A 27,778-nucleotide genomic window follows, 5' to 3' on the forward strand; every position below is an offset into this window, starting at 1 on the left:
CGATGGGAGACAACAATCTAACCTCCAACCATAACACTGCCTGAGCCCTAGTGGAATAAGTCCTAACCTGACTAGGTAATGGCTGCTCAGCATCCACATACATGGCGGGAATCTCGGGGGCATCCCCTCTGAGTGACATCACGCCATCCGGGTATTTAGCCTTCCCTTCGTTGCTGACTAATCGAATTAGCAAGGACTCGGACTTGGATTTGGACTTGTCTCACCGGTCTAAGCTGCTCTGCCGCTCCCAGCTACCGCTGGAAGCTCTCTACCCTTCGGGGTCAACTCTAACCTGGGTACCCGCTCCTCGGGGGCCCTTGTGCTTTCTTTCAGATACCTAACAGGGATATCGGGTACTCGCTCCTTGAGGGCTTGCTCTCCTTTCTTGGTGACTAAAGCTCTACTACTTCTGCCTGCCAGGACATCATCAATACAGCTATCTACTTCAGTGAGTAACAATTCTCAGCTTGTGTCATCTACAGCTTCAGCGCTGGGAGTCTATATCCGGACTCCTCTTCCACTCTGCGCTGCCACACAAATATGGGACTGGTCTCCTCTCCCGAGGACCCCTGGACTACCTACTGGGTTACCTCACTACTGCCACCCCTGGGCAGTACCACCAAGCTGTATAATAAATACGAATTCACTGTGTTTCCGTGTATTGAGTCCAGCCCAGTACTGCGGCTCCTCACAGGGCTCCTCCACGTGGGCGTGGTCATCACCACAGTACCCAAGAATCCACTCCAACACCTCAAAACCCTAACACAGCATGGCTCTTTTTAAAAATTTAAGGTAATGACTAGAAATAATTGGCTCTATAATTCCTATAGGAGTGTTTGTCCATATTCTAATTTTAGCTATGTGATTTTTATGGTTGCTTAAGCATTTTATTTTTGTTACAAATCAACAGATACAAATTAAATGTATTTGTGATTTGTTTTAAAACTAATGGTCCAATATTTTTAATTTGGGGTCTACTGGATCTAACTAATTCATTCAATATTTTGGATGTATTGTATGTGATTTTATTGAAATGATTTATTTTTGTACACTGCCTTGGCAATTATTAAAAAAGCAGTTAAGAAATTAGCTAATTAAATTGAACAAAAGTGGAGGCTATGATGCTTTTCAGTAATGAAGTTTCAGCTCAAAGGAGTTATGAATTAAAACAATCTTTGCAGTGGGAAGAACTATATATTGTCCTCTCACACTGAGGACAAGTCTCCCAGGGTTATTGCCCAGGAGGGAAGAGTTAGGTCAGCTATCATAGTTGGTGATTCGATTATTAGAAATGTAGATAGCAGGGTGGCTGGTGGACGTGAGGATCGCCTGGTAACTTGCCTGCCTGGTGCGAAGGTGGCAGACCTCACGCATCACCTAGAAAGGATTATACACAGTGCTGGGGAGGAGCCGGCTGTGGTGGTACATGTGGGCACCAACGACATAGGAAAATGTCGGGAGGTAGGTTCTGGAAGCCAAATCTCTGAAATGCTTCCTGTTCCACGTGCAGGTCCCCAGAGGCAGGCAGAGCTCTGGAGTCTCAATGCGTGGATGAGATGATGGTGCAAGGAAGAGGGATTCAGTTTTGTAAGGAACTGGGGAAACCTTTGGGGAAGGGGGAGTCTCTTCCGAAGGGATGGGCTCCACCTTAACCAGAGTGGAACCAAGCTGCTGGCACTAACTTTCAAAAAGGAGATAGAGCAGCTTTTAAACTAGAACAGGGGGGAAAGCAGACAGTCACTCAGCAGTGCATGGTTCAGAGAAATGTATCCTTGAAGGATACTAATGAAACAGGAAAGTTAGGGCATCCCAATAGAAAGGTTCCAATAAAAGAAAAAGTAGCCCATGTGCCTATACATAAAAAATCACCAAAGCTAATTATTTCCAAATTATCCATAACAACTGAAAAGCAGGTTATTAACACAAACAAAAAACACACTTTGAAATGTCTGTATGCCAATGTCAGAAGTCTAAGAAGTAAGATGGGAGAATTAGAGTTTATAGCAGAAAATGATGAGATTGACATAATTGGGATCACAGAGACTTGATGGAAGGAGGTTAACCAATGGGACAGTGCTATATCAGGGTACAAATTATATTGCAATGATAGGGAGGATCAACTTGGTGGGGGTGTGGCACTTTATGTCCGGGAGGGTATGGAGTCCAACAGGATAAGGATCATACAAGAGACTAAATACTCAGTAGAATCTATATGGATAGAAATCCCATGTGTGCTGGGTAAGAGTATAGTACTAGGAGTATACTACCGTCCACCTGGACAAAATGGTCAGTCAGATGATGAAATGCTAAGAGAAATCAGGGAAGCTAACCAATTTGGCAGTTCATTAATAATGGGAGATTTCAATTACCCCAATATTGACTGGGTAAATGTAACATCAGGACTTGCTAGATGCTTCCTGGATGTAATAAATGACTGCTTCATGGAGCAATTGGTTCAGGAACCAACAAGAGAGGGAGCTATTTTAGATTTAATTCTTAGTGAAACGCAGGATTTCGTGAGAGAAGTAACGGTGGTGGGGCCACTTGGCAATAGTTATCATAACATGATCAAATTTAAACTAATAACTGGAAGGGGGACAATAAGTAAATCTACAGCTCTAACACTAAACTTTCAAAAGGGAAACTTTGATAAAATGAGGAAAATAGTTATAAAAAATGAAAGGTGCAGCTGAAAAGGTTAAAAGTGTTCAACAAGCATGGACATTGTTTAAAAATACAATCCTAGAGGCGCAGTCCATATGTATTCCACACATTAAGAAAGGTGGAAGGAAGGCAAAACAATTACCATCATGGTTAAAAGGTGAGGTGAAAGAGGCTATTTTAGTCAAACAAAAATCCTTCAAAAATTGGAAGGATCCATCTGAAGAAAATAGGATAAAACATAAGTATTGTCAAGTTAAGTGTAAAGCATTGATAAGACAGGCGAAGAGAGAATTTGAAATGAAGTTGGCCATAGAGGCAAAAACTCATAATAAAAACCTTTTAAAATATATCCGAAGCAAGAAACCTGTGAGGGAGTCGGATGGACCATTAGATGATCGAGGGGTTAAAGGGGCTCTTAGGGAAGATAAGGCCATTGCAGAAAGACTAAATGAATTCTTTGCTTCCGTGTTTACTAATGAGGATGTTGGGGAGATACCAGTTCCGGAGATGGTTTTCAAGGGTGATGAGTCAAGCAAACTAAACCAAAACACTGTGAACTGGGAAGATGTAGTAGGCCAGATTGACAAACTAAAGAGTAGCAAATCACCTGGACCGGATGGTATGCATCCTAGGGTACTAAAGGAACTAAAAAATGAAATTTCTGATCTATTAGTGAAAATATGTAACCTATCATTAAAATCATCCATTGTACCTGATGACTGTAGGGTGGCCAAAGTAACCCCAATATTTAAAAAGGGCTCCAGGGGTGATCCGGGTAACTATAGACCAGTGAGCTGGACTTCAGTGCCAGGAAAAATAGTGGAAACTATTCTCAAGATCAAAATCGTAGAGCATATAGAAAGACATGGTTTAATGGAACACAGTCAACATGGATTTACCCAAGGGAAGTCTTGCCTAACAAATCTGCTTCATGTTTTTTGAAGGGGTTAATAAACATGTGGATAAAGGTGAACCGGTAGATGTAGTGTATTTGGATTTTCAAAAGGCGTTTGACAAAGTCCCTCATGAGAGGCTTCTAAGAAAACTAAAAAGTCATGGGATAGGAGGCGATGTCCTTTCGTGGATTACAAACTGGTTAAAAGACAGGAAACAGAGAGTAGGATTAAATGGTCAATTTTCTCAGTGGAAAAGGGTAAACCGTGGAGTGCCTCAGGGATCTGTACTTGGACCGGTGCTTTTAAATATACATATATATATATAATTGATTGGGAAAGGAATATGAAGAGTGAAGTTATCAAATTTGCGGACGATACAAAAGTATTCAGAGTAGTTAAATCACAAGCAAATTGTGATACATTACAGGACGACCTTGCAAGACTGGAAGATCGGACATCCAAATGGCAGATGAAATTTAATGTGGACAAGTGCAAGGTGTTGCACATAGGGAAAAAAAATCCCCCTTGCTGTAGTTACATGATGTTAGGTTCCATATTAGAAACTATCACCCAAGAAAAAGATCTAGGCATTATAGTGGATAATACTTTAAAATCGTTGGCTCAGTGTTGCAGCAGTCAAAAAAGCAAACAGAATGTTAAGAATTATTAGGAAGGGAATGGTTAATAAAATGGAAAATGTCATAATGCCTCTGTATCACTCCATGGTGAGACTGCACCTTGAATACTGTGTACAATTCTGGTCGCCACATCTCAAAAAAGATATAGTTGCGATGGAAAAGGTACAGAGAAGGACAACCAAAATGATAAAGGGGAATGGAACAGCTCTCCTATGAGGAAAGGCTGAAGAGGTTAGGGCTGTTCATCTTGGAGAAGAGATGGCTGAGGGGGGATATGATAGAGGTCTTTAAGATCATGAGAAGACTTGAACGAGTAGATGTGACTCGGTTATTTACACTTTCTGATAATAGAAGGACTAGGGGGCATTCCATGAAATTAGCAAGTAGCACATTTAAGACTAATCGGAGAAAATTCTTTTTCACTCAATGCACAATTAAGCTCTGGAATTTGTTGCCAGAGGATGTGGTTAATGCAGTTAGTGTAGCTGGGTTCAAAAAAGGTTTGGATAAATTCTTGGAGAAGTCCATTAACTGCTATTAATCAAGTTTACTTAGGGAATAGCCACTGCTATTAATTGCATCAGTAGCATGGGATCTTCTTGGTGTTTGGGTAATTGACAGGCTCTTGTGGCCTGGTTTGGTCTCTGTTGGAAACAGGATGCTGGGCTTGATGAATCCTTGGTCTGACCCAGCATGGCAATTTCTTATGTTCTTATGATTTGCAGAACTTGCTGGCGATTTTCAAAAGAAAAACTACCTGCATAACTTCCCTTTGGAAATTAACTACAAGGTCCATGGGGTAAAACGTACCAGCAGACGTTGTGGCTTGGTGAGCTATTCTAAATTGCATCCATGGCTATCTGGGACTTACTGAAAGCAGTGGATTAACAATGAAAAGTCCCACCATTCGTTAGATTTTCTGAAACTAGTTGTAGAATTGGATGTAGGACAAATTTCTCAAGCAAAGGAATTTTTTAGTAACGCCCCTTCATCTGAAGCAAATGCATTGTGATTTGAACACTCTCTGAGGATTCTCCATTAGACAGAGTGTTATTGGTGACACTTTGTACAAGAAAGCTGAGTCATATATTCTCTGTCACTGTGTCTAGAATCAGGAAATATAATTGTACGAGGATACTTTATTCTTAAATTATTTCTACCTGGACGAGAGTGAGTGGACACTAGGCTTTTTGAAGGTAAATTTTAGCAGAGTTGCATCCTGTTATTTGATTTGTTCAGCAGTAAAGCAATGTGGGGAAGCCTGCACAGTTGCAGTCTGTGCTTTAACCGCTCTGTGGACAAACTGAGAACTTCATTTTCCATAATCATCAATGTGACTGTACTTGTGACCAGAATATAGCTATGCATTGAAAACAGTGCATCTAAATGACCTCAAACTGAATTTTGATTTTAGATTCTTAACCCTAGAATGAAGGATTGCTGTTAACAGCAAAGACCTGATTCAAGAAGGATGTTTTCCATTGGCATAGAATGAGAGAAGAGCCCATAGTGAATCAATCCTCAAGTCATACTGTAATGTGAAGAACAAATAAGATTTTGATAGTATCCTTGTGCTAGTTAGATTGTAGATAATGGCAAATAAAGCCCACATTGGCCCATCCACTCTGTCCAGTTGAGATTCTTTCATGTTAGGTAGGAAACATGTAAATTCCCATATACAACCCAACACCTACGTCCCCCTTTTCTCCATGTTGTCTTTTACTTGACCTCTCAACCCTTTACCTACCACTGTCCTCCATATCAGTTATCAGCATGCCCAAACGTGTTAAAAGTGCTCTCCTCCATGACTATTTATACTGTTAGGCCATTTTAGGCCTTGTCATCTTCAGTTTTGTTTCCTACAAGGCCAAAATTTAATTCAACACCCAGGCTCAAAATTTAATTCAACACCCAGGCCCATTTCTGTAAATCATCTCTCATAACCACCAAAATTGGGGAGGATGTTGTCTAAAAAAGCCAGTCTGCCTATGCTCTTGGAAATTTGGGCTTTCACCAAGGTCCCTCCATGCAGGTTACCCCAGCCGTCTTGGAAGCCCGATGACGTTATATAGCATTAAACATCGCTCTGTGCATGTTACCACAATGCCTCCTTGGAGCTCAGTGCTGCTTTGGGTTGTAATTGCTGTTCTGTACTGGTTACATCAGTGCTTTTTTACTATCTTCTTTTGCCACTAGGGATCCCCTATATTTACTCTATGCTTTTTTAAATTCCGTTACAGTTTTTGTCTCCAGCATCTCCTCCAGGATTCCATTGCATGTATCAACAATCTTTTCATGAAGAAATATTTTCAGATGCTGCTCCATAGAGCTTCATACAGTGACCTCTTGTTCTAATTTCATGTAAGATTTCTGGACCACCTCCAGCCCCTCTATATTCTTTTACAGAAAGGCCTCTAGAATAGGACATAGTATTCTAGTTGAGATCTCACCATAGCCTATTCAGCGGCATTAACTCCTTTTTTCTGCTAGTTATGCTTCTTCCTATGCACTCTAGGATCTCTCCAGCTCTGGCTCTCCCTGAGCTCACTCCTAGAATCTTCAACAATATGAAAAATACACATGCAACCTCAACATGCGTCCAGTAGTTTCACATATAACCCTTCTTCCACCTAGCTTTCAGTTTGCTTCAAGAAGCGTGTGTAATATCTCTTCCACACAAGTAGCTTTCTAGAATAATTCAGTACCAATATAGTACTATGCTTCAAATATATTTATGCAATCTTTCATTCCTTTAACATAAACAAGATTTTATAGTACAAGATGGAAAATTTCAAGACTGAAAAAGGAGAATGGAGTATAAACAAATCAAAACAAGACAGAATATAAATCACATGGTGAGAAAAAGGATTTTACATATTGTTTCGCTGCTTATATGGCTTTCTTCATTTCTGCACAGTTTAAAGTATGAAGCATTACAACCTTGCATTTCTACAATAGTTTGTCATACTCCTAGTATAGTACAAAAAGAAAGGTTACTCATATCAAAATGGTAACTAACAAATGTTTTCAAAAATATAAATACACACAATTATTTTATATACAGCTTAATGATTTTTTGAACATATGCAAAATCCAGAATATTGTTAACTTCTGCATATTATGTGACTACGTAGATTCATTTGTGGGGAAGGGGCCCTACTCATCTGCTGGAAACAAACTAACCATGAAAACACAGGTAACACTGCAGAGGAGAACCTATGCATTTTAGTGCATCTCAGAACATTTTTTAAATAGGATAATGGCTTCTTCCATCCTTCTTACCCCAATTAAGAGTAAAAATCCACATATAAAAGCTCAGACTCAGGCTTTGCCTCTAACCAGGTAGGGACTGCTTCGGCTGGACAATGAGTGTTACTCAGCAGGGCAATGATTATATGGATGAGAAAATAAGAACAAGCTCAAATTCTGTTTTTTCTCCTAAGCATGCAATTTTTAAATATACATATGAGGTCCCCTTAATGTAATTTTTTTCCCACAAGGAGAACATCCCTAATTGAGACACTCTCTCCTCATGAGTTAAGGCTCACTTCCTATTTATTAACTTAGTGACCCCCACCTTTTATCATAAAATGCATAGGATATAAAGGTGCCTAAATAGAGGCTTCTAAAATTTCATTTTTATTCACTCTAAACTGGTTTTGCAAGATATATTCTTAAAAATAATATAATGAAAATAAATAAAATATTACAACATATAAAATATCTAACAAAATTATACTACACTATTTTCCACCTAAAGACCCTAGGATCTGGTACACAAATAAGAAAAACAGAACATCAATGTAGAAAAATTAGGTGGACTTACAGAAAATAAGACCTGAACTATAATAAACACAATTCCATAGAAATGGGTTACTGCCAGGGATGTAAAATTGAGTGTGTTCACTAAAAGATCTCCAGTTACATTTGGAGTTTTATCCTTCAGAAAAATGGACAGCTGCACTGGGTAAATATATATTTCCCTATAATTATTCTCTTTAAACTTTGCACATTTGCATAGGTAGTTTAAAGAGATCTGAGCATCATCATAATAAAAAGATAATTTTTTTTATGTTGGTCTTGAATGGAATGAGACGTCTGGAAAAATATATACTTGTTGTGAAATAAGCAAGGCCTTCTGAACCGTACACCTATCAGGCTCAAGAAAGAAAACTACCAGCATCTTTCAGCAACATTTTTTCATTTGATTCAGGTTACCTTCTTCCGGAGCCAATACTGAAGCTTGCCCTTGGATTAAAGATACTGAATATAGAACAGGCAAATAATGTACCTTCGACATGTGAGAAATAGATTCGTTAGGTACTAAAAAAAACATGTTTGGTACTGCTTAAAAAGCTCTGGAGCTGAAACATGTTAAACCCAAGAGAAATTAATGAAAATATTTTTAGTTTTTGCTGAGTTTTATAAATTTTTAATTTCTTTTACTCTAACATTAACAGATTGGAGAGGACACCTGATCTTCACATTCTAAAAGTTTAGTGGAATGTTCTTCCAAAGTTAATACCTGATTAAAGACTTTACAGTACTTCCTCATTCTGGAGAGCATTAGAAAGATCATGGAGGGAGGAATTTGGAGAGAACTCCCTCCCATCCGAGAGGCTGGCTGGAGGATTGCATTAAGGGCTCTTCCACTCCCCAACCCCAACGACGTCATCATCAGAGGACAGACAACCAGATAACGCCCGAGGGGCTGCAGCGCGCAGCAAAAGCCGTGCGCCAAAGGGGCGCAACCCTTTCAGCGTTTTTTTCCTTTCTATATTATAGAAGGTATATGGGAAGGAAAAGGAAGACAAAAGTTTTGACATCTTCGCCTGGTCTGCCAGTTGTGAGATGACCCATGGACTCACATGTGGCTCGAAGGGTGAGTCAATTTATGAGAAAATTCTATTCCAGAGATTTCCTTTTCATCAGGGGCCTTAGAGAGTCCTAGCCAACAGTCGTTACCTTACATGTTGATGGATTCTCCTGAAACTAATCTTCAGACGTTACAACAAAATTGGGACCCAATAGTTGCCATCCCACAGGCTGGCATTGCAGAAATTACTGAGCATCCGGGGACTCAAGTGGACTCTAGATCTCTTTCATTAGGGGAGCCCCCTCAGTTTGGAAGTTTTGGTTCAGAGTCTATTGATCCCCAGAATGTAAAGTTGGTTGATATGTGGAAGGCACTTATTAATATGGAAAAGTCATCATATTCTATATCTCAGTTTGGTAAATTTTCAGTTGAAACTAAAATTACTTTGGATGAACATGTTACTCTAACACATTTGGAAGCCACTTCAATGTCTACAACAGCTCAAATATCTTCTTTACAACTATCTAATATTTCCTTTATAAAGGATAGTTTAATGGTACAAAAACATCTTGAAAATTTGGAAAATGAGATTTGTATAAGGAATCTTCGTTTTCTAAATTTTCCTGTATCAAGGTTATTATTAAGAACTGAGTTGCTTAAAAAATACCTTGGTGAAGTTTTGTCTATCTCCACTATAAAAGAAATGACGATTCCTAGATTTAAGATTAGGTCTCAAGGGGTGGGGGAGAAGAACTGGATATATATGCAAGGGGAGTCCCCTAATTTGACCTCCTTTTTGGAGGCCTCGATCAACGATATACCCACCAGAGCTACTCTCTTGGTATTCTGAGTGAACAAGATAAAAGCTTGGTGTTTCAGAAATATTTAAAAAAATAAAGATTTTCTTTTCTGTGGTCAAAAAATTCAAATATTCTCTGATGTTGCTAGAAGTACTCAATTGAGGAGGAAACAATTTTTGGTATTAAAACCAACAGTTTTATCTCTGAGGGCGTTTTTTTCCTCTAAAATTCCCCTGCAAATGTCTTGTTGCATACCAGAAGAATAAGTTTATATTTCAAGACCCAACACACCTTGAGACCTTTTTAGTGGATAAGGGGACGTAATGAGGTGTAATACAATTTGTTCTGTAAGGTATAAATGGTATTTAGTTGAAATTATCTCACTACTGTAATTATTACAGATTTTTCTTTTTTACCTTATTAGGTTTTGCCTGAATTAACCTCCCATATTTGGGGACTAGTCTGTTGGAATATATATTTTTCCTTTGGTGTACAGTGGATAAATGTATAAGTTTGCTTGTATTCCAATATGTTTGCTTTTGGATATTTTTAATGTATCTTGTTAAAATTAAGAAAAAAAAAAAGAAAGATCATGGAATTTTGAACTTACCGAGTATTCCAATTTCAGGAGAGCTTTCCAAATTTCCTTAATAATTATTACAGAGGATGCTCAAAAGGCATTCTTCAATTCTCCAACAGTAACAGAAAGCAGGGCTCCTTCACTAGTTGCATTAGCTTCTGCCAGTGCTAGCTTTCTGGACAAAGCTGTGCCAATACTCACATGCAGGATTTTTTTTTTTGTAGGGACCACAAGGTACATCAAGCAGATGGAGGAAAAAATGTACCAGTGCTCAGTTCCAGCATGTACCCCATGAACAAATGCCCTGGTTCTGCTCCCATAGCTGTTGGGGCAGCCTCACTGCCCAAGCGAAAAGCACTGAATTGGTGAAGCCACGTTCTATTGTTCTGCCATCCAGCAAGCCTCAATGTGAACCCGGTAGCACTGCTCTCAGTAAAGATGGAGGAACTGCACTTCCTGAAACTGCTGACCCTCCCTCACTCTGATCAGGTGGACTTTCCAGTGCAGCTGCCCCTTTTTCATGGAGAAAGATGAGCCCATAGTTCCTGCTGGCAGGAGAGGAAGTGGGGGTATAAGAATATAAGAACCTCCATACTGGGTTAGACCAAAGGTCCATCAAGCCCAGTATCCTGTTTTCAACAGTGGCCAATCCAGGTCACAAGTACTCGGCAGGATCCCCAACGGTAAATATGCTGCTTACACCCAGGGAAAAGAAAGGCTTTCCTGAACTCACCTGGTTAATAATAATTTATAGACTTGTCCTTTAGGAACTTGTCTAAACCTTTTTTTTTTAAACCCAGCTATACTAATGCCTTTACCACATCCTCCAGCAATTATTTCCAGAGCTTAACTGTATATTGACTGAAAAAATATTTTCTCTGATTTGTTTTAAATGTGCTACTTAGTAACTTTATAGAGTGTCCTCCAGCTTTTTTTTTTGAAAGAGTAAATAACCAGTTTGCATTTACCCATTCTATTCCACTCATGATTTTATAGACTTCTGTCATATCTCCCTTGATCCATCTCTTTTCTAAGCTGAAGGGCCTTAATCTCTTTAGCCTTTCCATCCCCTTTATTAATTTGGTTGCCCTTTGCCTTTTCTAGTTCTGCTATATCTTTTGTGAGATATGGCATCACTGGGTTTAAGGACCTGTTGCCAGTCCCCACTGACAGAATTACCCAAGCTTCTGGACAACAGCTCCAGCCCGGATACCACTGCTGTAGAGACAATGGAATTTATTTGCCCCAATACAACACCAAAAGCAGAGGAATCAGTGGTAAGGTAAGTCCATAGTCTGTTCTTCCTCTGCACCATATTGAGAGAAGAAAGTTAAAGTATGTCTGACGAATTATGACCAAAGTTTTAAAGAAAGCACAAGAAAGTGTCTGCAAGACCAGCTGCCATCTCCCAGTCTAAATAGATGTTTAGAACAGTATTACCCAATCTTTTCACACCCAAGGCACTTCTGCATTAACAACATGTGGTGTTTGGTACACCAACCTCCAAAGGACCAGGCAGTGCAGACACGGAGAAGACTCATGTGGCCAAAAGAAGATACAGAACAGCACTGAAAGCCCTACCAGTTTTTCTACCAAATTTTAAAACAAAGGGGAAGAGGGGACAGAAACACACATATGAACCCATTATGACAGATAAGCATCTTCTATACAAAAGTGCAGAAGGGAGAAAATGTGATGCAGGCAGCTGCCAGAGCTCCTTCACTGCTGCTGTTCCCAACACACAAAGTGACTCATATATCCAGTGCTCAGTGCACACTCTTCCCTTTTCACTCAGCTTGAGGATAAGACAGAGGGTAGAAGGACTCCAAGACAGGGAAGATGCGAGGTGCTGCGTGAAATGTGTGTGCTGCACAAAGCATGTCACTGCATGCTGCCTATTCATAACCACATTCTGGGGCTCATGAGGTAACTAGGACGATGCAAAAGAGGCATGCATGATTTCACATGTTCTGAGAAAGGAGTTCCTTCTAAGTTTAAGAGTCACTGCTGACGTCTCTTGCTGCTGTGAGATGCTGACAGCAAAGCCCAAGTGCTGGCCTGAATTTGAGTATCAGTGAATGGTAATTTTTCTGTGGCACACCTGACCAGGTCTGAAGGCCCACTGGTTGGGAAATAATCGTTTAGGATTTAGGATTCTTTTAATGTGTTCCATATTTGAGTACCGTATATTTATTTCCTGTGAATCCACAAGACTGCCCATAGTGAAATTCAACATAACAAACAAAAACAATATAGAACAGAACACAAATACAAACTTGACAAAAACAATTAGATCTAACAGGTTAGAAACTTAACTTAATAGATCATAGCTAGGGGGACCTTTGTTTTCAGTTTTTATTTTATTTTTCCTGGGAATTTCAATGTTATAACAAAAAAGGTCAGTGGAAAAATGACTTTTCCCCACTGATTTTTTCTCATGTGTGTAATAACAAAGTAATTTTTCCACTGATGTTTTTTCTTGTAACACTGAAATTTCCAGGAAAAATAAAAACTGAAAATGAAGGTCCCTCATCTCAGCATACGTTAAAAGCCTGACTGAAATATGTTTCACTAGCTTTCAAAAACATTAAACAATTTTCAATAGAAGCTGCAATAGCAAAACATTCGACAATATAGGCCCCATATATGAAAACAAACTGTTACAAGTTGCATTTACTGTAGATACAACTCCTTCAGTGAGGGAGTGCCAAGCCTTAGCTCATCCTAGGACCTGAATGCATGAACAGGCTCATATGTTGAAAGATTAGATTTCAAATTAGCTAGCTCCCTTGCCCCAGATGGCCCTGAATAAAGGCCCTCTATTTTGAATCTAATTCTCTAAAGAATCTTCCACTCTTATCCCCGATAGCACACAGTAGTATGATGACTATGTGATATCACTGCCAAGAATGAATCTTCTTATACTTTTCCTGAATATTTGAAATGCATGGAACATTATTTCTAAAACTGAATTAAAAAAAAAAAAAAAGATCAGCACGTTTAGAAACAAATGTAGGTTTTATTCAGTTACATCTCAAGTTGAAAACATTAACCCATGTAGACTTCTACCAGAAGTCTGTAATAGGACACTAAGAAGGGATAGCAGAATTACAAATGCCAGGGTGTATTAAGTTCACGTGTACTTCTTATGACATGGTACCAACTGTTCACCTTACCCAGGTCAGAAAACCTCCCAACCCCCGGACGTATGGGTAATTCTGTTTCACTTACTGTAGTAATGCCTCGTTTACTGCTTCTAGAAACTGGACACTGAGAACCTCTTGTAGTCCCCAGTCACAACGGGTGAGGAGGGCTTCAAGCAGTGGAGCAATCTCAGGCAAAGTGAGAAGAGGGGTGCAAAGGACGGACATGGCATGAACTCGATCGGCTGAGATTCTGTGGCAGGGAAAAGAAAAATAATAAACCAAACGTTTATAAAACCAAACTGTCATACCCATTCAAAGCAATTAGAAAAGGTTGCCAAATCCAATCAGAAAGTGAAGGAAGCTTTCATTTAAAGAGCATGTTTTGGTTCTTTGAATGATTACTTTTTTCTTTTTAAAATTCAGCCCATTTCTCTAAAAAAAAAAAAAAAGTACAGTCAGCCTGTTTGCACTTTGCCCTTCGCTCCATTTCAAAAAACAGAGAGGACAGTGGCAGCCAGCTTTGTTGGGGGTTACAGCAGGTTGTTTTGCTGGAGGATAACTTTTTTCTTACATTTTCAACGAAGTACATTATTCTCTTTCAAGGGGTACTTTTTTCCTTTTTTGGCCCTGTGCGGTTGGAGAGAGTTCTGTGCTGTGTCTTCTTTTGCTTAAATCATTTCTTCTTTATTGAAGCGGTAGTGCTAGGTTGGATGCATTAGGGATATCAATTGTTTCTTTACTCACTGTTTAGTTTCCTGAATGAATTATGAAAATGCCATCTGCCAAATATTTGATTGCCCTTACCTTTTTTTTTTTCCTGGACTAGAATCATTGGAAACATTTTATTCCTTTTCCGCATTTCCTCCTCTTTTGTATATATTATATTTCCATCTTTTATTTTCATTGTCAAGTAATGCTTCTAGGCAAATAATAAATTAAACTTTATAAACAGAATAATACATTTTTAAAAAAAGAAAAAGTTGAAAATCTGAGGTCCCAGGATGAGCGCATAGCGGTTGGGCGTGTATAGTTCAGCTCCTGCTGGCATTGATCATGAATATGCTTCAAATGGTGAACTGGTTTCTCATTTGTACCTGCAACTGCATGCTCCTGCAGCAGTAACCTGGTGGCAACCCACTCAGATAAAATTTGAGTGGTGCAGATTTTAACACTAGCTATAAGTAGATGAAAAAAAAAAAAAAAAGCACACACTGCAACAGACCATGGCTGAATGTGTTGCAGTGCAGACCCGTACCTCACGGTCGGGAGATTCCTCCCGACACAATGTGCCCTCTCCCCGCCGGCATGTGCGGCGCACGAATCAGCTCAGTGAGGCTCCTCCCCTCACGCTGACATCTTCCCGCCACTCGGGGAAAATAACTTTTTAACCCGGCGTTTCAGCACCAGCAATGCCTCGGCTACAGGCTTGCTTTTGCTGGTGCTTTTTATGTGGATTTTGCTTTTTCCTTGAGACCTGGACTGCCCCTGGATTGTCTGTTTGCTGCCTGCCTCTGACCTGGACTGCCCCTGGATAGTCTGTTCGCTGCCTGCCTCTGACCTGGACTGCCCCTGGATTGTCTGTTCGCTGCCTGCCTCTGACCTGGACTGTCCCTGGATAGTCTGTTCGCTGCCTGCCTCTGACCTGGACTGCCCCTGGATAGTCTGTTCGCTGCCTGCCTCTGACCTGGACTGCCCCTGGATAGTCTGTTCGCTGCCTGCCTCTGACCTGGACTGCCCCTGGATAGTCTGTTCGCTGCCTGCCTCTGACCTGGACTGCCCCTGGATAGTCTGTTCGCTGCCTGCCTCTGACCTGGACTGCCCCTGGATAGTCTGTTCGCTGCCTGCCTCTGACCTGGACTGCCCCTGGATAGTCTGTTCGCTGCCTGCCTCTGACCTGGACTGCCCCTGGATTGTCTGTTTGCTGCCTGCCTCTGACCTGGACTGCCCCTGGATAGTCTGTTCGCTGCCTGCCTCTGACCTGGACTGCCCCTGGATTGTCTGTTCGCTGCCTGCCTCTGACCTGGACTGCCCCTGGATAGTCTGTTCGCTGCCTGCCTCTGACCTGGACTGCCCCTGGATTGTCTGTTTGCTGCCTGCCTCTGACCTGGACTGCCCCTGGATAGTCTGTTCGCTGCCTGCCTCTGACCTGGACTGCCCCTGGATTGTCTGTTCGCTGCCTGCCTCTGACCTGGACCAACTATCTGATTCTGCCTGCTTGCCACCTGCTTCCGACCCGGACTGCCCATTGGATTGCTTGCCTGCCACCGACCCAGACTATGTGTTGGATTCCGTGTCTTGGCCACCTCAGCCGAACCTCGATGCAGCCCTAACTCAGGTAGGCTGTTAGACTATCACTTGGGTCCACGAATCGTAACAGAATGTTTGTCTCAGCAAGACGGCGCAGCCTTGTCCTCTACTCCTGCCTCACTGCACTCAAATCGTCGTGATTCCCCTGCATCTGAAACCTCACAGACACCCAACATGGAAGACCTAATATGGGCAGGGAATGCCAATTTAAGCAAACAGCTGGGAAAAATATTTGTAGACATTGGGGCTATCAGAGTTGAATTAAAGGATGCAGTAAAGCAGGATGGAGAAGGCAGAAAGACATTTCAGACAAAGAAGATGATTCAACATTGCCTAAGAAAGACTCTGAGGGTTATAATACTCTTAAAATAATTTAAGAGTTGTTGGTGTTCCTTGAAGGTCTGGAGAGTGGGACTATAGAGAACTTTACTGATAAGCTTTCTCAGCAATCTTTTTTAAGACATTCCCTTAACTCCAAATGTGATTTTTGAGAGAGCGTATACTGCATTCCTGGCTTTATACCAGCACAAGGGAACATATCTAAACTCCAAGGGTGTAGACTAAGAACAATGTTAGGAATTTTTTTTTTTTTTTTTTTAAACAGAAGTTGAGGTGGATGCACGGAATGCTCTCCTGGAAGATGTGGTGAGGACACGAACATTAATGGAATTCAAAAAGGTGTGATATGTAGGATCCCTTATGGCTAGAGGATGGAAATGAAATGGGATAACCTTTGGTAACTTTAGGGATAACATTTATGCATAAGGTTAATTTGCACAGAGTGCCAGTTTTAACCCTAAATAAAAGATATGGGATAACCTGCATGGAACATAAGTGACAACCCTAAATACCTTGCTGGGCAGACTGGATAGACCATTTTGGTCTTCATTTGCAGTAATTTTACTGTGACCCACACCATTTGAAAGATTTGGCAAAGGTTGATGATCAGAACAAACAAGATTAATCAAAAAACTATCTTTCAAGGGTCATCACATCATGGTTTTTCACAGACTATAACCCTGCCCTGGATTGAAAAGGGCAGCAATACACAGATATGAAGAAACATCTATACTCCCATAACATTCAACAGACCATGCTGTATCCTAAGTTTAGAATTGCCTGGAAAAGAGAAGAGATAATATTTTCTCTGGTTAAAGAGGTTCAAACTTCAAATTTGGGAAGATTCGCCTATTTGTGTCACATGTGCAAAGAAAAGATGGAGGATTTCACCCTATGAAACAATTAAAGACGTAAGAGCTGTTCCACCTGTAAAGGAAACACAATGGGGTAGATTTTTAAAAACTACGCTCGCGCGTACTTTTGTTCGTGTGACCGGCGCTAACAAAACTTTGACAAAGGTTTTCCATGCCAGGATCCATCTGTCAGCCATATGTGAGGATTACCATCCTGCTTGTCCTAGGAGAAAATCCTCTTCCCTCTCTTCCTAACTGTGCGTTGCTATGTGGAGACTTTAGTTCTATCTATGGATATAAACTGAATGAACCTAAAATTATTATACTGCCCTTTAATATCTCATTTGAAGAGGAAGGCAATATTAGACCACTCCAATGGAAATAACACTATCTGTGTGTTATCATTCTCATACAACCAAAAGACCTACATAGACTGCATTTCCCTAGTATTCTGTAGCAATTTAAGCAGGATTTGGCCCACTGGAATATATTTCTGCCTCCTTTCTAACTGGAATAAATGTTAAAATGAACATTACCTTTAGACTTCTCTTCTATTTTCCAATGGTTCACAGTGTGATCCCTGACAGTTTCTTTGAAGAACTAAACAAAATCTTAAGCACATATATCTGGATTGGAAAGTGCTCCAAAGTATCTGTTAAGATTTTGGCTACTTCTCTGCCAAATCTTAAAAACTGCTACTGGGTAGGAGGCTCAGGTGAAAGCAGTCATTTCTTGGTGCTCACAAAACCCCCAAATGTGTTGGGAAAACCTTGAAAACCACTCAGTGGCTCCATCTGATTTGGGATTAGTATTTTTCTCTCCTTGTGATTCTCTCAAGGAAAGTATAAAGTTAACCTTCGCGCTAAAGCAGCAAACCAGGATGATTAGGACGGTGCTCCTATATGAAATTCCGATTCTTTGATGTGTTCAACATTTTTCATATGGGATAAGATTATGAGGCTACTTCAGATTCCTACCACTCTTCCTCTGTCATATATTATCAAACCCACTGTTTCAACCAGGTTTGGATAATCTACACAAATTTAATTGAATGAAAGTTTAAACCAAACTGTTGATGTAATCAAGGATAGAACTCGCGATTTCCATGTGCTATTCCCCCTTACTGTATAAGGGGTAAAAATAGCGTGTCGAAAACGCACGGCCAAACGGGGGCTAACGGTGCGCTCAGTTAAGTGCACCTATTGCATCGGCCCATTTATTAGCTCTTGGCTCTGGTTTGAGGGGTTCTGGGTGGGTCATAAGGGTGGGGCAGAGGTTTACGTGGCTATATTCTGAATATAGCCAAGTGGGGCTGAACTTAATCTGGGTACTCTTACCAAGATAACTTTAGGACTGCTCTGAGGCACAACCAGACTTATCCGGATAACTTATCCAGATAACTTACCCAGCTAACACGGATATTCAGATATCTGAATAACTATTCCCTAATTTAACATTTATTGTTTTTTATTGTTTTTCCTTTTATAGTGAAGCATTTCCTTTGATACGATAAAGCTGAATTTGAATGACCTTTGAATGAGCTTGAACAGATATTTAAACAAAGACACACCGGAAAAGGTTAATTTCAAAGCTTTATTCAGAAATTAACAAAGGCACTAACAAGGGTATATTCCTATATCAAAGAAAATGGGAAAAGATATACAGAAATCTTTCTCTGACAAAGTGGGAGACTATTTGGGATAACAAAATATTTGCCCAACTCATCTGGACACAACATAAAATTATGTTTCTATCCCCGTCTATTTTAAATAAAGTATAGCCAGATATGCACTATATATGCCTAAAGGGATGAGCATCAAAGGGCACCTTTAAACTTATCTGGTGATTGAAAGATTGAAAAATTCAATCTTTCTGGAATGAGGTTATAAAGGTAATACATAAAGTTACAAATATTCCATTATATACTATGAATTGCATGTTGCTACTTCTGGGATATAGTGACAAACTTGATAATATTATTCAGGAAAACATTCTGATCCATTTCCACTAGCAGCTATGCTCCCAATTGCCTCTAGAGGAAAATATGTTGCCTTTCCTCATATCGCTAACTAGTATGCCCAAATATGACAAATTCTAGAGAGACAGAGCAGTTATCTGCTCTAATTAACATAAGAATATAAGAACTGCCGTACAGGGTCAGACCAAGGGCCCATCAAGTCCAGTATCCTGTTTCCACCAGTGGCCAATCTAGGAACCCAAACAGTAAGTAGATTTCATGTTGCTTATGCCCAGGTATTTATTTATTTATTTATTTTTGGTTTTTATATACCGGAAGTTCCTGTATACAATACATATCACTCCGGTTCACAATTAACAGAGATAACTATCACCGGGAAGGCGGTTTACATGGAACATACATGGAACATGGAACAAGGTATACCAGTAGCTTTCCTCAAGTCTACCTGGGTAATAACAGTTTATGGTCTTTTAAGTCCAGGAACCTGTTGAATCATTTTTTAAAACCAGATACATTAACTGCTTTGCCACATCCTCCAGCAATGAATTCCAGAGCTTATTTGTTTTAAATGAACCTTTTAGTAACTTGGTTGTGCGTCCCCTTGTTAAAATGTTGTAATATTGTTTGGGATGATCTGGAAATGATGAGCACGCTGTTTTTAACTAATGCACCTTAATAGTGTAAATGAGGATTATTGTATGATGCTTTTATGTTGAGAGTCTGGACTGATCCAGGTACTTACAGGGAATGAGGATTATTGTATGATGCTTTTATGTTGAACATATGTGCAAGATGTACTGATGTATCAAATTATTATTAAAATCATAATAAAGATAAAGTTTGAAGAAAATGCTGAAAATCTGACTAGGGAACTAACAGGAGCAGGATTGAAACAAAAACTGTTTGCTGAAGGCAAAAAAAGAAAACCCAGTAAAAAAAAAGCATTTGCTGAGACAGTCACGGAGCCAAGAAGATACATCTAATTAACCTGAAGAAAAAACAAAACTAAAAGCAACTGCAAGTTCCAGGATGCATCCACCATGTGGGAAGTCCCATACATATTCAGAAAAGATATTTTGATCTTTATTAGCTAACTCTGGAAGATTTACTTCCCTCAGTGCCATGTAACTCAACTGTGTAACAGGTGAAATGCTGGTCTTCGCAGAAAATGACAAATCATTTTTGAACCATGTTGTCTTTTGCAGAATAGCAGAAGTTGAGAGTTTTAGTACAAACCTTGCAACCAGTGAAAATGCGAGATTAATGGTGCTCAGAAGATATTCTCAGTTTTGTAAGTCAACCTCCACCTCAAATCTGTTCCTGCATGTTTATTCACCAGAAAAGGTCTTGTTGGACAATTAGTCTGGACAACTGGGGCTTTTCTAGTGGAAAAGCACCTATTGTATACAAGATAGGGATCACACAAAACATCTGATTTAGCTTACTAATTTTGAGATCCTGAGTTTGCAAGCAAAGCAATTAAAAAAAAACAAAAAAAACTTAAAATATTCACACCCTGTAAAGTGCTGTGCTTATTTACTCAACATTCAGAGACTGTTTCTCCCTACACTTCTGCACTGAATGGGTTTAGTGTTCACCTTTAAGACTTCCTTGAATGGTGTTTGGATAACACCTACCTCCCTTGGATGTTAAGTCCATTAAGCAGATTTCCTTTAAGTTCTGTCACTAACGATAAGACCATCTGTAAAACAAAAATCAATGACATGTTTTAACTCCCCCCTCTCACAACCACAAATGCATTGTAGATAGGATGACGACAGTTTTATTTTCCTTCTTGACTGACATTTCCGTACCTTTTTCTTCTTTTTTGCCAGAACCAACTGAAAAATGTACAGAAAATTAACAGACATTATACTGCTGATTTTTTTTTTTCAAATGCAATTAGATTGCTTTCCCATTTGGCAAATTTGGGAGAAAGAGACTAATTTATATCTTTGCTTTGCTGGGAATTAAAGGAAATCTACTTTGGTCAGTTAAGTATGTACATTAAAAGAGATAAAAATCTTTTAGAACAAATTAAAATTATACAAGATTGATCATATGGTTTTTTACATTCTCAAATGGTAAAATATAGCCCTTTATACACTGCCTTGGGATCTCCATTAGTTGGATCTAGTGGAAGACCTGGGGTAAAAGTTTGGGAATGGAGCAGACCACTTGCTACAGCACCCCTGTGTATAATTTTTTGTTAGCAGTTGAAGGAGATGGTGCTAGTCTCCCTTTGCTGGTTTTCCCTAATTATTTTTGGGAAGATTTTGCCTTTTTAGTTTGGGAGGAAGCTTTGGTTGCCGCTCTTGCTGCCCAGAAATGGAGAGGGAAGGAGGTTTTCACTGCTGGGTAGAGCTTTCAGTCTATTAATTAGGTTCTGTAAATTAATTGTGTTGTAGTAGTTTATAGGTCAATGATTTAATAATTATGGGGACAATATTCAAACCCATTTAGATAGATAACTCACAAGTTATCCATCTAAATGGCTTGGTTTGAATATTTCCCTAAGAATTAGCCAAATAAGAAAAGGAGTGTTGGGGGGCATTCGAGGAGGGGCAGATTTAAGTGCATAACTTATCTGGCTAACTCTGATATTAAGAGTTAGCCAGATACGTTTTTGGCCTAACTCTAGATGTACCTGAGAGTAGGTTTAAAGTTATCAGGGAACATGTTCCCTGATAACTTTCATCTTAACCGGCTATATTCAAAAAGAACATAGCTGGTTAGGAGGAGTAGTAAAACTTCCCCTAACATCCCTCACCCAAAATCCAATGCTCGGCCTTCTTGGGCTGATCCTGCAGCACCCCACCCCCCTCAACCCCCCAAAAAGTTACCCTTCCTTTTATTTAGAAACCTATGCTGCAGCCGGTCCCGGTTTTACCTTTACCCTCTCCAGCACTCCTAGTTCAAGGTGCCAACAAACGATCCAAATACTGATATCTATTACAGGCCCTCCACCTCGCCGACCCAAACTTATACTCTCCCACCCTCCCAATACCTTAATTTCCTCTTTTTTCAGCCCATGTCATGCAGCAATTTTTGGCAGGACATAGCCTTCCGGTTCTGCCCCCAGAGGCTGCAGCATCTTGGCTGGTCCTATTATGGAGTTGGAATTTTATCATACAACTTTTGCTTTGCCTTTTCAGAAAAGTCCAGGCTCAGACAGGTTCTCTGTGAACTTTTATAGAATCTTTCAGAGTAAGCTTATTATCTTGGTTAAGAATCTGTTTGCTGGTATGGATTTATTGTAGAGCTTTCATGGTTCACTCACAGATACCTTTATCACTTTGATCCACAAGAAGGTTAAGGACCTGGCAGACTGTGCCTCATATCAACCTATTTCTTTGCTAATAAACGCCAATGTTAAAAGTTTGGCAAAAATTCCACAGTGCAGATTGGAGAAGATTCTCCCTTTGATTATTCACTCTGATCAAACTGGTTTTCTGAAGAGGAGATCCTCTACTAATAATGTGAGATGACTGCTGAACATTATTTACTTAGCTAGGCAATGGCAAATGCCAGGAATGATAATTTCATTAGATGCAAAGTACCGTATTTCATAGGAGCTCATGGTAATTCCTGATTTTAGTACTGCAGCAGTTTGGGATTCCCAAGCAATTCATGTCCTGGATTAGGTCACTCTATTGCTCTCTTAGAGCCATGATAATCATTAATGGCATACAGTCTGCACTCTTGTGTTCTGCGAAGAGCCAGATAAACTTGTCCTTTGTCACCCTTATTTAATTTGGTCATGGAAGCTTTGTTGCATATAATTGGGGAATCCTGAGCTTTGATAACTCAGAAGATAGCCCTTTATCCAGATGATGTGCTTTTTTTTTTTCTTAAAGATGTCTCCAAGTCCGCCCCTGAGATTCTTAGAATTATTGTGGAATACAGCTCCATGTCCAGTTATTGGGTACATCTTAGATACTGTCTGACGGTTACTTGAGTATCTTTTTGGATTTGCTGTGGTTAAAGATAGCTTTCGGCATTTGGGTATTCAGATTTCTGGGAATATTAGGGAGCTATTTACTTTAAATTACGGTCCTGTTTTTAAGTAAGATTAAGAAGAATATTGTCAGGTGGGATGTCTTACCCTTATCACTACTGGGTAGGGTGAACCTTATTATACTGGTGGTTCTACCATAGCTCCTTTATTTATTTCAATAGATTCCCTGAAACGTTCCATGTAAAATACTTTGAAACCCTATGTGGTCATATCTCTTCATTTCCTTGGCACGAGAAGGTTCTTTGTATTAATATGGCTACTTTACAGTTGCCTAAAGACTGTGGAGGTCTAGAGCTATCTAATTTTTATTTCTATTATCTGGCCTCTTGGCTGGTCTGCTTGCTTAGTTGGATGGAGGTGCATAAGAACCAAGGATGGAATGATCTGGAAGCTTAACTTATCCACTCTTATTTTCTCCATGTGGTGTTAATAACCTTAATAATGACTGTAGATTACATCCAATCATCTCATACAGATATGGAGGCAGGCAGGTAAACATTTGTGGGCAACTGATGTACGTTTTTCTCCTATCACTCCTTTATTTGTTAATGCTCAGCTTTGTCCAATTACCTGCTCCAGATATAGAATTGTGGTGTAAAGCTGGTCTTTGTTTTTTTGGGGTCAAATCTGGAGGCACATATCTTCTGCTTTTTTGAGGCAGTGAGAGTATACTTTCAATTACCAACTCATACCCATTATCTATATTTGCAATTTAGAAGACTGACTTTGGAGCGTGCTGGGGGCAATAGTTCTCTTTGCAAGAGGAATCTACTTGAAAAACTACTGACGCAACCACAGTGTCCAAGGGCATTACCCTGGCTCTATGGTTTCTTAACTTCTGGGAATGAGGAGCTAGACACAAGTGTGCTGTTAATAGAACACTTGAACCTTGATCTTCAGTTGGGGTTAGATGCTAAGAATTGGCATCACATCTCGGGCACAATTATGGAAATATCTATCTGTAACAAAAGTGAGGAACTAATGTTTAAACTGCTCCATAGGGCGTACAGATATCCAGTTTATTTCTCTAAATTCAATGCTTCTAGCCCATAGTGGGTGTCACATGCACATATTTACATATATGATGGGACTATAGAGACGTCAAACAGTTTTAGCAGGAGTAACAAGAGGTGGTTAGGTCCATTACTGGTTTTTCGCTGAATTTATCCCTGCAATTATGTTTGTTAGGTGTATGGGGAAGTAATTATAGGCAAGCAAGTAAAACTTTTATAGGCCAATATTTACATGCTGCTAGATTTACCACTATTTGTTTTTTTTTTAAACTCTCCACAGATATCTAACTGGTTTAACACACTAGCTGAAATAGATTTGATGGATAAAATCACTTCCATGCTTAAAAGATAAAAATTGTATGAATCAATTAGGAATTCATTTTGGACTTGAAAAAGACTCAATCACTAATTGATTGCCCTCGTTTGTCTCCACGCTTTCTGATGACGTATTTATTGGATTGAGACTTGGAGATATGTAACTTAGTATTATTTTTGGTTTCCTGTACATATTAACTGTTAGTGTTGGTGTGTTTTATTAAATAAGTTTACAAAAAAAATAAAAACAGAAAAACCTACAAGTCTCTTCCAAGTTTTAACACACAAGGAGAGAGGGGGCAACTATACGCATAAACACATCACGCTGGACCAGTTCCCTCTGTAGAGACGTGAGAAGTCAGGGTCATGCAGGCAGTCAGGTACTTTGGCTCCCAGAGCTCCTTCACTGCTCTGGCTGCTCCCAGCACTTAGCAAGTCACATCCAGTGCTCACTGCAAACACTGCCAGTCTCCCTCAACCTGAGGTTGGAAGGTCTCAAAGATGGAGAAAATGAGGAGGTATTGTGTGCAGTGTGTGTGCTGCACAAAGTGGATCACAGCTACAGTGCATATGCCTGTATGTTGCCCATTAATTTGCACACTCCAGGGCTCATTGAGTAGAAAGAAAGAAAAAATATGCATGATTACGCATGGTCTCAAAAAGAATTTCTTAGAAATTTCAGTCTTCACTGGTACCTCTTGTTTCTGCAAGGTGCTGAGAATAGAGACCATGTGCTAGCCTGGACTCTGGCAACCTTTTTCAGTGGAATACCTGATCAAGTCTGAAGGCACACTGGTTGGTAAACACTGTCATAGGGTCTTGGGATTAGATGGCTCTGAGTGGCTTGAGAAGCCACTCTCTCCAAGCTCTGAGTGGCTGGAGAAATCCTGTCTGGTTCTGAACAAGACTTTCAGTGCCAATAATCCAGTATTAACACTGAGATGCTTGGCACCAAAGGGGAAGAGGATTGTAGAAAGATTGCTTAATGCTCTAAGTTGGTTTGAGTTAGTTGATGACTGCTGCTCAGCACTCTCTACATGCTGAGCAACTGCAGTTGTGATTCTCCTCTGACACTCCTCCCCTCAAGGACTGCTTCACCAAAATTTTGATGGGGCTCAGCATATGGAGTGAATTCTGTAATCTCACAAGGTGTGCAAAAAACCTGATTCAGGACTGCTTGAGACTACTATGGAAATTGTTCGCAGATGAGAGGCAAAGCTAACTTTCAAGCACACTTTGAGAAGTAGAATGCAACACCTAGATCCCCCAACTCCTGGAGCTGTGAATCAAAGAGGATCATGTCAACATTTATTTGCCTTCATAAGAATATAAGAACTACCATTCTGGGTCAGACTAAAGGGCCATTGAGCCCATTATATTCTTTCCAACAGTAGCTAATCCAGGTCACAAATACCAGGCAGGATCCTAAATAGTAGATAGATTCCATGCTGCTTACAACCCAGGGATAAGCAGTGGCATTCCCTAAGTCTAGCTTATTAATAACAGTTTATAGACTTTTCCTCCAGGAACTTGTCCAAATCTTTTTTAAACCCAGCTACACTAGCTACCTTTACCACAAACTTCAGCAATGAATTCCAGAGCATAATTGTTCATTGAGTGAAAATTTGTATTTGTTTTAAATGTGTTCCTTCTGTGTCCCTTAGACTTTGTATTTTGTTGAAAGAGTAAACAACCGATTCATGTTTACCCATTTCACTCCAATCATGATTTTATAGACCCCTCAGCCCTCTTCTCTAAGCTGAAGAGCCTTAGTCTCTTTAGTTTTTTCATTCCATCCCCTTTATCATTTTGGTCACCCTTCTCTGTACCTTTTCTAATTCAGATATATTTTTCTTGAGATGCAGCAACGAGAATTGCACACAGTACTCTAGGTGTGGTCACACCAAGGAATGATACAGAAGTATTATGATATTCTCCATTTTATTCTCTATTCCTTTTCTAATAAGTGCTAACATTGTTTGCTTTTTTTACTACTGACACACACTGAGCTGAGGATTTCAATGTATTGTCCATGACGACACCTGGATCCTTTTTCTGGGTGGTGACTCCTAATATGGAGCTAACATTGTGTAACTACAGTTTGGATTATTTTTCCCTATGTGCATTATTACTATGCATATGTCCACATTAAATTTTATCTGCCATTTGGATGACCAGTTTCCCAGTCTCATAAGCTACTCCTGCAATTTCTCACAATCTGCTTGTGACTCAACAACTTGGAATAATTTTGTCTGAAATTTTGATTCTCACTCGTTTCCTTTTCCAGATCATTCAGAATTATGTTAAAAAGCCCTGTTCCAGAACAGGTTCCTGGGGCACTGGACAGTTTACCTTCCTCAACTGAGAAATTTGACCCAGACCTACCCAGTTAACTATCTTTTACTCAGTTCACAATCCACAATAGGACATTGCCTCATATCCCATGAATTTTTAATTTTTCAGGAGTCTTTCATGAGAAACTGTAACATGCCTTCAGATAACTATACCCCTTCAAAGAATATAGCAGATTGGTGAACCAAAACTTCCCTTGGGTTAATCATGTTGGCTCTATAGGTTCAGTTATTTTAGAATAGTTTCTACCATTTTTCTTGGCACAGATGTCAGGCACATAGGTCTATAGTTTCCCAAATCACCCCTGTAACCCTTTTTAAATATTGCCATTACATTGCCCATCCTTCAGTCTTCAGGTACAATACACCATTTTAATGATAGGTTACAAATTACTAGTTATGTGTCTGTGATGTCATTTTTAGTTCGTCCAGAACTCTGTATATCATCTGGTCCAGGTGATTTGCTACTCTTTTGTTAATTTGCCCTATTCCAGGTTCTCCATGATTTGTTTCAGTTCCTCCTAACCATCACCTTTAAATATCATTTCTACCATTTCTCCCCAACATCCTCCTCAGTAAACACAGAAGCAAAGAATTCATTTAGTCTTTCTTCTATGTCCTTGTCTTCCCTAAATGCTTCTTTTATCCCTCAATCATCTAATCGTCCAACCAACTCCTTCACAGGCTTCCTGCTTTGGATGTATTTGAAAAAGTTATGAGTTTTTGCCTCTGTAGTAAGCTTCTTTTCAAATTATCTTTTTGCTTGCCTTATCATTGTTTTACATGTACTTTGCCAGTGACTATGCTTGCGCCTAATTTTATTTATTTTATTTTTATATACCGACATTCGATCTGAGATATCACACCGGTTTACATTCAGGTACTGTAGGTATTTCTCTATCCCCAGAGGGCTTGCAATCTAAGTTTGTACCTGAGGCAATGGAGGGTTTAATTTCTTCATTTAGATCCTCTTTCCATTTTATGAGAGATGCTTTTTTGGTTATAATAGCTTTGCTCTCCTCACCTTTTAACCATGCTGGCAGTTGTTTGCCCTTCCTGTTAC

The 27,778-nt window shown here is 39.7% G+C and overlaps 1 protein-coding gene across 4 annotated transcripts in view; it reads right to left on the reverse strand.

Moving 5' to 3' along the window:
- Window positions 1-27,778, reverse strand: part of FANCC (FA complementation group C) — a 566,530-nt gene that overhangs the window by 219,002 nt on the left and 319,750 nt on the right. For all 4 annotated transcript variants that reach the window (XM_029617560.1, XM_029617551.1, XM_029617542.1 and 1 more), the window contains 2 exons: window positions 20,656-20,720; window positions 13,626-13,790 (listed from right to left, as the gene is read on the reverse strand). In XM_029617560.1, coding sequence (XP_029473420.1) covers window positions 13,626-13,790; window positions 20,656-20,720 — 230 coding nt within the window. The remainder of the gene's footprint in view (window positions 1-13,625; window positions 13,791-20,655; window positions 20,721-27,778) is intronic.

Source organism: Rhinatrema bivittatum, chromosome 1, assembly GCF_901001135.1.
Source record: "Rhinatrema bivittatum chromosome 1, aRhiBiv1.1, whole genome shotgun sequence".
Taxonomy (NCBI): domain Eukaryota; kingdom Metazoa; phylum Chordata; class Amphibia; order Gymnophiona; family Rhinatrematidae; genus Rhinatrema; species Rhinatrema bivittatum.